Source organism: Marmota flaviventris, chromosome 2 (assembly GCF_047511675.1).
Source record: "Marmota flaviventris isolate mMarFla1 chromosome 2, mMarFla1.hap1, whole genome shotgun sequence".
NCBI classification, from domain to species: Eukaryota; Metazoa; Chordata; class Mammalia; order Rodentia; family Sciuridae; genus Marmota; species Marmota flaviventris.
The window spans coordinates 174468735-174480853 of record NC_092499.1 but is presented as its reverse complement, the minus strand read 5'-3'; the positions used below and the strand labels follow the sequence as shown (position 1 = coordinate 174480853).

Below are 12119 nucleotides of genomic sequence, written 5' to 3'. Positions count from 1 at the left end.
AGAGGGGACTCTATACTTTCGGAAGCTGGGCTAAAAGATGTATTTGGAGTCTTCATTGACTCCATTTTTTCTCAGTTTTCAACATGTAACTAGAAGAGATTATTGCTCACATACCTGCAGTACCAGTGAGTCCAAACTGCTACAATCTCCTGCCTAGATCATGCCAACAGCCTCCCAGCTGGTCCCCTACTTCTGTCCTTTCCTCCTTCCAATTTGTTCTCAGCACTGAAGCTAGAGGGATATATTAACCCCATAGTCAAATAATGGCATCACTGTTCAAAACCCAGTCTGAAAGCCAAAGCCCTTAACAATAAGTCAGGTAGCCCTTTATGATCTAATCCCCCACAATACAGGGAAGAATTTCATCTACCATCCTGTCCCTTCCCCTAATCCCACCACTCTGGCCTCCTGGCTCTTCCCTGAACATGCCAGGCATACTTCTACCTTAGTATTCTCCTTTCTCCTCTACTTGGAATGCTCTTTTTTTTCTGATATCTGACAGTTCGATTCCTTTCTCCCTTCAGGTCTCTGCTCAAGTGGCATTTTTTTGTTGTTTTCATTTTTGCAGTGCTTGGGATTGAACCTGGGGCCTTGTGCATGCTAGGTAAGTGCTTTAACACACAAATGGCATCTTATGAGAGGCATCCTCTGACTTCATACACTGTGTTCAATACAGCAATACTCCCTTTTGGAACTCCATGCTCTTTTCCCCCAGTTTTTTCCCCCCTAAAAGCACTGATCATTAGTTATGTAAGTTCTTTTTATTATTTTTGTTGGGTTTTTCTTTTATTGTGTCTTTTTCTTACATGTTGTCTTTTCTCATTTGTTTACTGATGGTCTGCAATGAAAATGTAGTTGTTGTGTGCTATACTCCCTAGTGCCTAAAGTAGAGTAGATGAACAGGGTAGGGATATTTGGCACCCCACCCTGCCCCACTGTAGACCCTTGGCCACACAGAGGGGACCTGCCCTCTTCACATGGTGGACAACACTCACACTGTCCCAATTGACCTAGACTATCACCAAAAGGTCTGTTTTTGTGGAGGGAAGTCAAACCTGACACACAGCCTTGTGTATTAGATCAGCCTCGGTCTCTCTGTGCCCTTAGGAGGTCAGTGGCAGGTGGGGGAAGGTAAAGCCTGCCTGAGCCATTTCCTAAGTTTCTACAAACAACTCATCTGCAAAAAAGCCTTTGGCTTCATTCCACACTACAACATCTCCTACCTCCTACCCAGGTCTGGCCTCAATCCTGTCCAGTCAGCAGAACTTCATTAGAGGACAAGGGGTGCTAAGTTCAGGAGTTTCCGTATGAGGAGTTGAGGATTTTGCTCAGTGGTAGAGCACTTGCCTAGCATACACAAGGCCCTCAGTTCGGTCCTTGGCCTTGGTGTGGGGGGAGTTCCCCCATGAGGCTTTGTGGGGAGCCACTCTGAATAGATTCACGCCCTCCATCCTGGAGCAGAGAGGCTTTGACCTTCACTACACCTTGTAGTGACCTGCACATTGCCCTGTCCCGAAGTTTGAGGGCACGTCTTCAGAAGTAGGCATGTTGCCCCATGGCTCCACCTGTCCTTTGTAACCCTGCCCCCCTTCTGACCTTTTTTGAATGGAATTTTCTAAGAATAAAGGTCCCCCCAGTAAAAGCCCACTTCCAAAAGTGCTCGCTTTCTCTTGCCAGCCTTTCATGACTTTCTCTTGGTCTCCTATTTGGGGAGCTGAGAGCGGAGAAGCTGTCCTGAAGCTTGTTTAAAGGTTAAGTGTGTTGTGTGTCTGTGTTTTATTTATTTGGTGTCTCTGGAAATTCACACAAAAGACCTTAAGTTTAGCTGCCCGTGCGCATGCTTTGAGAGCAAGCCCTCTGCTTGATGACTTTTCTCCCTGTCTGGACATGTGTGTATGGATAGTCACATGGGGATCTTTCCACTGTAGTGCCTGGGTAGGCCTGGATACCAGGAGAGCACCACACACTGTAGGCACTGCCAAGTCTTGATAGCAGCACACATGGTAAATGGGACGGACACTTGCATATTGCCTGCTCCAAAGAACTTTGTGGGAGCATTAAATGGATTTAACTTTCAACCGCACTTCTCAACAATAACTTTTCCCCCTTCTGAAAAGGGAGGCTCTTTCTTGGAGCCTCCCTTTCTTGGTGCTTGGAGGTTCTTTCTTGTCCAAGTTCATTATAAGCAATAGAGTCCTATTAATCTCAAGGATATAAACTCAGCTACTTGAAAGGCTGAGGAAGAAGTATCACAAGTTCAAGGTCAACCTCAGCAAATTAGAGACCCTGTCTCAAATAAAAAATTAAGAGGACTGGGTTCAACTGCCAGTGTCTGTCTATCTATTTATATCTCTCTCTCTCTCTCTCTCACACACACACACACACACACACACACACACGGATTTCAGTCATTTTAGTGCAATAGAATTTCCCTTAGAAAGGGTGGCTGGGGAACCTGGAGATTAATGGAGCATCTGTTAATCTTCATTAATTTTAGTGGAAAAGGTTAGAGTAAAAACAGGCTGCAGGCTCTTTGATAAGGCTTGTGCATTTGGGACTGCCCCAAAAGAGAAGGTCCTTGGCCATTCACTCTGGTCATCAAGAGAATCCTGCTAGAACCTCCCAAAGGAAATTCTATTGCATTAAAATGACAGTTTTACTCCTTCATCCTGCAGAATTGCCGAGGTGGCTCTCTGTGTGTGTGTGTGTGTGTGTGTGTGTGTGAGAGAGAGAGAGAGAGAGAGAGAGAGAGAGAGAGAGAGAGAAAATCATCTATTGTACTACAGTTCAGACTCTGAGACAGCTGATACTTTTGCAGGCTTGTAAAGTCAAAGAAAAGGGGTCAATGATGCTCTCTAAAATGATGGAGGGTGAAAATGACCTCAGCTGCACAGTGGCAAGCTGCCAAATTTCCCTCCAGGTCCACAATCCCAGTGACTCTCAACTCTGGTAGGAGCAGGTGATGAAGCTGGGTCAACCCACTCCTTTGACCAGTAGAAGTAATGAAAAACCTAAAGAAATCAAGTAGTTTCATGTCTAGACTCTTCCTCTGTAGTTTCCATGACCTGAGCTCACAGGTAGGACAAGAGGGCTGACAGAAGAGAAGATGGAGGAAGGGTGCGATAACAAGGTCTGCCAATGCATGATGGCCCTGAATATGCACAGTTCCACCTGCCTCCTTCCTCGGGACCACCATCCCAGATCCTTCAACTTCCCATCATCACAGCCAGGTGCCCAACAGGGCCTTGGATCCTGGCCCATTCTTTACTGGAAATGACTAACTTATTGCAAACACTGATTATTATGACCACAAAAAATGTAGCATGGCACAAAAGCACTTTGTGAGAACATCCAAAAGCTTCTTTATTATCAACCATAATAAAAGAGTGAAAGGCAGAGCACATGTTTTCCTGGCCTGGCATGTTCCTCTGTGGGCCCAGATGATAATGGGCCTGTGAGGGGCTCCTCCCTAGAGGCCTGAGAACAACAGGTCAAGGGACCATCGTTCAGTCAGGACAGTAGTATATGCTCTGTCAAACCTGACAGTAGTAGAGTACTTGCCTAGATATTGCATGCCCATGATAATCCTACTTACACAGGGACTTAAGGAGCTGGGAGGCTATAATAATGGTTCTATACCAGTCATGAACAGGGGGCTTCTTACCTAACTGGTCAATACATGCTCCTTACTGAGGGTCCTAAGAAACCCTTCAGAGCTAGCCATACAGGGAATAGGGGTACTGCAGACAGCTGAGTATAGGAGCCACCTCTGCAATTCTGCAGGAGGAAGGAGTAAAACAGATGAGGCCCCCTTATCTAGATGACAAAGAAAGAGGGTTAGAGACCACTATTGTTCCAAGAATTATCAGAGAAACTTGAATAGATTCCCTAATTTGCACCTTCTGGTATTGAAACCAAACCTGAAACTTATGTAAACTATTCTAGCCACTCTAACCCACAATATGGTAATAGGATGCTTGTTGGATCAAGGCCTAGCCTGTCTGTGTAGCATGGACAGTGTTTGTGCCCATGCAAGGTTTATTCTGTGCCCCAGGTTTGCTACACATTAAGTAACAGTAATGCCAAGGTTACTACCCTATCCAACTGTACCCAGATGTCAAATACTTACCCTTGTAACACTACCAGCAGTCTGGTCTTCTTGCAGATGTAGGCTGATTGACGGGCAGAGCGATTCTGTTGGGCCTCCAGGGCACTAGAAAGGTACTTCTGGAAGTGGGCAGCATGAAAACATTCAGAGCTATCCATGATTTGGCGGTACACCATCCACCTGGAAATGGAAATGTAATCTCAGCACCGGGGCTACCTGATGGCTTGGCCCTGTAGGCTCAATAATGGATTCAAATGTGACCTGTATTCCAAAGACATTCTGCCCACTGAATCCATATAGGATAAAGCAATCCTAGGGTCACAGAAAAAGGCAGAAAGTACTAGATGCATTGAGAGCCCCAAATTTGGAAGCTACTATCACTGGCACTTTTGACAGGAAAACCCCTGCCACAGGGAAAACAAGTAAGCTCATGATCAATAGACTTCAGAGGTGAGAAAGACCTCTCACCAGGCAGTGATTTTCTGAAGAACCATGCAATAAATGGTTTCAGTACAGCACTTAGTAAAACTCTTGCTAAGAATAAGAAATAGGCAGGTAAAGAATTCAGAATGTTTATAGAATAACAGCACTAGACATGATGAACTGGTTAGCCATTAAGTGTTTATTAAACAAGGCCCAATAATTCCCTAGCATTTCTCTAAAACTGTTCTCCTCATTTCCTGCAATTTCTCACACTAAATTCCCAATGCAATTTTAGTTTTCTTAATTCCTTTAAAGTCTCCTGCAGGATTCTTTACTTTGGAGTACACTGACTAGATATTCTGTACCCAGGTCAGTCAAGAAGTGTTGATTAATCATCTGCCAGTCCAGTGAAGTGATGGATGAATAATTTTCCCAGTTTCACCTGAGCCAACATGTCCCAGTTGCACCAGTACTCATGTGGTCCCTCTGTGGTCATGGAAGGTTCACTAATTCTACTAGCTCCCAAGTTCTTATGATCACCATGGCACAGACCGTCCCCCTGCTGATCAGGCACACTCCCATCCCTTTGAATTTGCTCAACCTGCTGCTGTGCTCTTCCCCAGATACCAAATGATTAGCTCCCTTATTTCTTCAGGTCGTTGTGGAAATATCACCTTTTCAGTGAGGTCTTCCCTAACCATCCACTCAATTTAAAACTGGAATCCCTCTCCCAGTCTGCACTTCTCTGCTTTATTTTCTCCAAAGCCTTTTACACCAGCTAATATAGACTATTTTCCTTACCTGGTTAAGTGTCTCCCCAAACTAGAATGTAAACTCCATTAGAGTAGAGACTGTCTTCTGTTTTGCTCAGTGATGTATTCCCTACACTTAGATCAGTAGCTGGCATACAGGAAGCACTCAGCATAGTGTGTTAAACAAACAGATGGATGGATGACTACTGTGCCAATACCAGTTGCACCAAAGACCAGTATGAGGTCTAAAGTCACCCCATTACTAGACAGGCCCAGGCATAGAATCCCATTCCCAAAGCAAAGGCAGCAGACATACTAACCTGCCATATTCCTTATGGAGAGTGACCAGAAAAGCACAGAGCTCACTAGCATGACAGCCTGGCAGGCCAGTTACAATGCTGATAATTACCTACATGAAAGAAAAGTCATGTGGGTTTGCAATTCAACCAAGAGGCAGCACTGAGTAAGAAGTTAAGAGAACTGAACTTCTGGAGTCAGGCTCTGTGGGCTTGAGCCTCAGCACCACTATTCATCAGCTCTGTGACCTTGGGACAATGACAAAACCTATCTTGTAGGGTTGGGTGTAAGGAGTAACAGAGTTAATTTATTTCAAGTGCTTAGAATAGTGCCTGGCATATAACAAATACCATACACAATGTAGTCTTACTATTCTAATTGCTGTGAAACAGGTTGTGAATATATCAGTTAAAATTTAATGTATTAAAAAGCCGATCTGCTTGAGACCACAAACCTCTTTTGTAAAGCAGACATTCAGGGATAAGATGACTATTTCCAACAATAATACTTCTCAGGAAAATAATAGGCAGAAAGGAGGTCTGAGACAAAAGTGCCTTAGGCTACACTGGTGTGACAAACTTGGCAGAGGACAGGAGCTGCCCTGTGGATGTTTCTGCCTGGCTGCCTGTGTCCCTGAGCCACATGGCCTGGCCTGAAACAAAATTCACTGGGCATGGGGAAGCACTTCTGATTCCTAAGGAAAAGAGAAGCCAGCTGGATTGTCCTCACCTCATTACGTGGCCACAAAAAACAGGCCCCTCTTGGGCTGGGGATATAGCTCAGTTGGTAGAGTGCTTGCCTTGCATGCACAAGGCCCTGGGTTCAATCCTCAGCACCACACACACACACACACACACACAAAAGAAAAAACAGGCCCCTCTTTAGGTAGATACTATAAAGCCATTTAAGAAATTCACTGAGACTGGGTGTGATGGTACATGCCTATATTCCCAGGTATTTGAGGCTAAGGCAGGAGGATTTGCAAGTTCAAGGCCAGCACAAGCAATTTCTTGAGACCCTGTCTCAAAATAAAATATAAAAAAGTCCGAGGATTTAGTTCAGTGGCAAAGCACTTGCTTAGCTTGTGTAAAGCTCTGTGTTTAATCCTCAGTACCAAAAAAATAATTTTTTTTTTTCATTGAAAAAGAAGGGGTCAAGCAGGAACCAGGCAACTACTGAATGATGTCTATGCAAATGACAGAGCATAGCAAAGACCTCAATAAGTACGTATTTTGTTTTATTTTACAATAGGCAAGACTCTTTGAGACAGGCCTAGTCACAGGTAACATAGACTCAAGCTAATCCCTGTGGCCCTTACTATCCAAGCTGACCACATCAGCACAAAGATGGCTAGGGATCCCTCTTTTTGTGTGTGTAGGAACCCAGAGCTTTCCCTCCTCCCCTCTAACCAGGGCCTGTACACTGTAATCCTTATTGCCCCTGTGCAGTACTCCACATCGACATTTTGTTTATCCTTCTCCATTCAGCTTTCCCCATATCAGTTCCTACTCCTCACTCTGCCCAGGTCTTAGCCCTTCATATCACAGTACATATGTATAAAGGCAGACACTTTCTAACTTTTTTTTTGTTGTACTGGGGATGGAACCTAGAGGCCCTCTACCACTGACCTACACCTCTAGCCCTTTTTACTTAATTTTGAGGCATGATCTTGCTAAGTTGCCAAAGCTGGCCTTGAACTAGTAATCTTCCTGCCTCAGTCTCTGGAGTCTCTGGGATCACAGGTTTGTGCCACCACATCCAACTTGATAGCACCTTTTTAAATAAAATATAAGAAGCATTTTCAAACATTTTATACTTTCATCTAAGGGAAACAAATGATGCTTCTAATGGTTTAGTGATTCTATTTCCTTTTGCAGCTGATTTGCACAGAAACGAATGCCCTCTTTGAGTCTATTATAACATATGTCTCCTGAAGGAACAAACGGACAGTGGGAGGAGGTCAAGAGGAGAGAAGTGTGAGGTAAGAGTAGTTAAAATCCACTCTGTGGAGACAATGTTTATAGAGTATCATCTTACTCTGGTGATTCCACCCAGGCCCAAATAACATGGGCACTCTAACCCTTATTATGTGCAACAGATCCACTGCTAAGTAAGTCCTTTGCACAACCAGAAAGAGCTGAGAGCACTGAATGAAAGTTTAAAAGACCTGGAAAAGCAAAGGGAGGGCATGGCAAGATGCCAGGATTTATCACTGTCATGAGACTTGGCCTGACACAGTCATTGTATAGAGCAGGTTTCATGTATATCATTACATCAGTATCCAAGGAGGTAGAGCGTCTTATAAAAGGGACTCCACCTGAGCTCCTTTTGTTAACTGACAAAAAAGACCCAAGGGCAGGCTTTAAGGATTATCCTCCTGTGAATTCCCAGCATATTTGGTGAGCTTCTCTACCTTGTCATTTTCTGCTCTGTGAGGAGGGCTGATTTCAGCTTGCTGCAGCAGGATCGGAAGATGGATCCTCATCACAGGCTCCCGACTAATGCTGCTTACAGCGAAATGCTGAAGAAACCTGGAAAAACAAAGACAGTGCTAACATGTCACCATCACCAGCCTTGCCTGATCTGCCCACTCACAACAACTTCTTACTGAACTGCTAAAAAATAAGCCTTAGAGAAATTCTCTCTAGAGAATAAAATTGTATATGGTGCATCACTACTACCTTTTTACAAGGATCCCTAAGAAACTATGGAGAAAAGGGGGGTTTTAGAAAGGACCAACCCTGAGGTTTCTGACATTTCAAAAGCTAGAACATTAAACATCTAAAATCAGACACCCAAAGCTCACCAGTCCAGCTCTGGGAGTTTAGCTGAGAGCAGCTTTGAAGAACTCCACTTCTCCCCAGCAGGATGGTTCAGGGCACGAAAGAGTTTCTGCGCACTAGAGTGCCTAGAATACCAAAAGATCACAGATTAGAATTCCACTTCCATACAGCATGCATACTTTACACAACTGGTTCTGAGGCAGGCTTTCAAGCCAAATCCCATGACAGAGTCAATGCTTCCAAAATAAGCATCTCACTGACTTAAAATGTGGTATGAGTGCATGACGACTGGCATGCCCACAGAGGATGAATGGTCTGAAAGCCCTTGACAGTAGTATCAGTTTCTGATTCTTAGTAGATTTCATTTCTCTTGCCTTCTATTTCCCAAGAGCACTAGCTACTTGCAAGTTGGCATCACTGAAATGACTACTGGCCCTTTCAGAAGCCAAGACCCCTGTGTTACATAATGTAAGTCATCCTACAGAAAGCACACCCACAAAGCTTAGGGAAGCAAGCACAAACATTGAAGGCAGCCACTTACAATTTCTTTTGTTCCACAGATAATCCATCTTCCTGGATCACTTTTAAAGAGAGCCCTGAGTTATCCTGCTGTTGCCAGGGGGAGAAGACCTAAACAAAACAGAATTTGAGCAAAGAATACTTTAAACCCAACAACAGGATATGGAACCCACATGGGGATTTGATGATTGTTGAAAATCTAGACTGTCTGTACAGAGAAAAACCATTTTAACAAACAGGGTTTTGTTGTTGTTGTTGTTGTTTTAAATAAGACCTGAAGCAATTTTGTTCTGTATTTTTCAGAATCAGAACTATCTTTTTGGGTTCCGCTCCTTGAGTATTCTGCTCTTCCAGAGGTCAGGAAGCCTTGAGGAAGGTGCTAGGAAACAGGGGCATGTTCTTTCCTGGAGATAAAGTAGATATCAGTGGTTTAAGTAACTTCTGTCTAGAGGCAGAAGAATGGCTGAAGAGAATCTGAAAGGCTGTCTCTAGGTTCCCAGATTGAAAGGGCAACAGCAAGGAGGTAGAAAGTCCAGGAAATAGTTAGGGGGAAGAATAGACTAACTGAAGAAGCCAATCTGCAGCTGAAGTCAGCTCTTGTTCCTCCACATTCTGTGAATCTGTCCTGAGGGAGGGACACTGTCCTCTCAGAAGCTGCTGTAATCACACCTTTCCAAGAATCTCCCCCAGTCATGAAGCTGACCATTGGTTTGATTGGCTGCTGCCTGGTCTCTAAGTGGGTCAGATAATTCCTGTGCAATCTGTGCTAAGTACCTACAATTGGCCAGCTGCCAGGTGGGACTATCCACAAGGACAGGGCTATGACCCATAGGGAAGGAGAGCCTGGGATAAGGTGGAGAGCTCTAGTTCAATAGGTAGGTCCTATGATTCGATAAAATGGCTGAAAGAAAATAAGTCTAATTAGGATTTAAAGGGGACAAAGCAGCCAAGTGTGGAAGTGCATGCCTATAATCCCAGAAACTTAGGAGGCTGAGGCAGTAGGTTTTCAAGTTTGAGGCCAGCCTCAGGAAATTTAGCAAGACCCAATAAGCAATTTAGCAAGACCTTGTTTCAAAAAATAAAGAGAGATGGGGATGTAAGCTCAGTGGTAAAGCACCCCTATTTCAATCCCCAGGACCAAGAAAAAAGTGGGGGAAGGGAAAAGTAGGTTTTTTTTTTTTTTTTAACTTTAAGTTTTTGCTTGTTTTTTGTTTTAAAGGTTGAAAACCCTTTTACTCAGTTTCCTTTAGGCTCTTACTCCTCACTAGCAAGAGCACCATGCCAGAACCAAAAGAATATATAGAGAAGTTGCCTCTGTGCCAGGCCCTCTCACACCACACCATTAGCTCTGACACACTATCTTACTGTTTAAATTGCTAAGGAAAAAAAATGACGGGATGTTACCTCTGAGTAAAATGCTTGATATATCTTTGATTTGGGGAAAAGAGCAATCATCAGAAAGTTGCTTGATCCATGGAAATGAACTGGGAGATGAGGAAGCAATGAGCTTCTGAAGTTGATAAAAAGGGCAGCCACAACACTGGTAGAGTCCTAAGGAGAAAAAAAAGTAGCATTAGCAAGAAAACTCATTTCATGATGCCTGTCCTCAGAACTAAAATCAGAATACACAAGAACAATTTCAGTGCAGTTATTTCACACTGAGTGATTTACTGGGGTTCAATGAACTTTCCAATACAGTTACAGGAGATTGGGCAGCACAGGAATTTTTTTTCCAAAAATAAAAATGTCATCTCAAAATTCCTTCTAAAATATTAATACCTTAATCAGATATATGATTTGCAAATACTGTCTCCCATTCTTTGGTTCTTTTTACTCAAGTGAGTGTCTTTTGATGTGCAAAAGTTTAATTTTGGATAAAGTTTAATTTATATATTATTTCTTTTGCTATTTGTGCTTTCAATGCAGTATCTAAGAAATAACTGACAAACCCAATGTCATGAAGCTTTTCCTTTATGTTTTTTTAAAAACAGTTAATCATTTTGCTTTTATATTTAGATTTTTTATTCATTTTTAATACTTTTTGTTATATATGACAGCAGAATGCATTATAATTCATATTACACATATACAGCACAAATTTTCATATCTCTGGTTGTACACAAAGCAGAGTCACACCATTCGTGTCTTCATACATGTACTTAGGGTAATGATGTCCATCTCATTCCACCATCCTTCCTACTCTCAGGCCTCCTTCCTTCCCCTCCCTCTCCTTAGATTTTTTTATTCATTTTGAGTTAATTTTTCTACTATGGTTGAAGGTAGGGTCCAACTTAATTTGCATGGGATATCCAGTTTTCCTAGCACCATTTCTTGAAAGACTGTGTTTTCCTCACTGAATGGTTTTGGCATCCTTATCAAAAATCATTTGATCACCCACTTGAATCAAAGTGTGAAATATGATACATCAAGAAATTTGTAATGTTTTGAACAACCAACAATAAAAAATTAAAAAAAAAAAGAAAAGAAATTAAAGGCATTCAACGGAAAAAAAATCATTTGATCATAAATGCAAGAGTTTATTTCTGGGCTCTCTATTCTATTTTGCTGGTCTATACATCTGACTTTATGTCAGTACTATACTGTTAGGTTACTGAAACTTTGTTTTAAGTTTTGAAATCAGAAAGTTAGAGAGCTCCAAGCTTGTTTTTCTTTTTCAAGACTGTCTTAGCTAATTGAGGCCCTTTTTAAATTCCATATAAATTTTAGGATGGTTTTTCCTATTTCTGTAAAAATTTATATACTGCAAAAAATGCCACTGGGATTTTGATAGGACTGCACGGAATCTACAAATTTCTTTGGGTAACAGTGTCATTTTTTTAACTATATTTTTTTAAAAAATACTTATTTTTTAGTTGTAGTTGGACACAATAGCCTTATTTTATGTATTTATTTTTTATGTGGTGCTGAGTTAATTTTTCTACTGTAGTTGAAAGCACTCTACCACTGAGCCACAACCCCAGTCCCAGTACTGTCATTTTAATAGTATTAAATGTTCTGATCCATGAAAATGTATGTCTTTCTATTCATTTAGATTGTCTTTAATTTTTCAGTAATGTTTCATAGTTTTGGGTAAACAAATCTTTTATTTCCTCATTGAAATTTATTCCTAAGTATTTTACTCTTTTTGATGCTACTGTAAATGGAATTGCTGGGGGTGGGGGTGGGGGTTGGTACAGGGGATTGAACTCAGGGGCACTCTACTATTGAACCACATCC

At 42.2% G+C, this 12119-nt stretch overlaps 1 protein-coding gene across 2 annotated transcripts in view; it reads right to left on the bottom strand.

Moving 5' to 3' along the window:
* The window catches only part of Dnaaf9 (dynein axonemal assembly factor 9), a 149793-nt gene that overhangs the window by 36777 nt on the left and 100897 nt on the right, over nucleotides 1-12119 (bottom strand). For both annotated transcript variants that reach the window (XM_027953746.2, XM_071608793.1), the window contains exons 22-27: nucleotides 10287-10433; nucleotides 8905-8993; nucleotides 8387-8488; nucleotides 7994-8111; nucleotides 5604-5692; nucleotides 4130-4288 (exon numbers count right to left, since the gene is read on the bottom strand). In XM_027953746.2, coding sequence (XP_027809547.2) covers nucleotides 4130-4288; nucleotides 5604-5692; nucleotides 7994-8111; nucleotides 8387-8488; nucleotides 8905-8993; nucleotides 10287-10433 — 704 coding nt within the window. The remainder of the gene's footprint in view (nucleotides 1-4129; nucleotides 4289-5603; nucleotides 5693-7993; nucleotides 8112-8386; nucleotides 8489-8904; nucleotides 8994-10286; nucleotides 10434-12119) is intronic.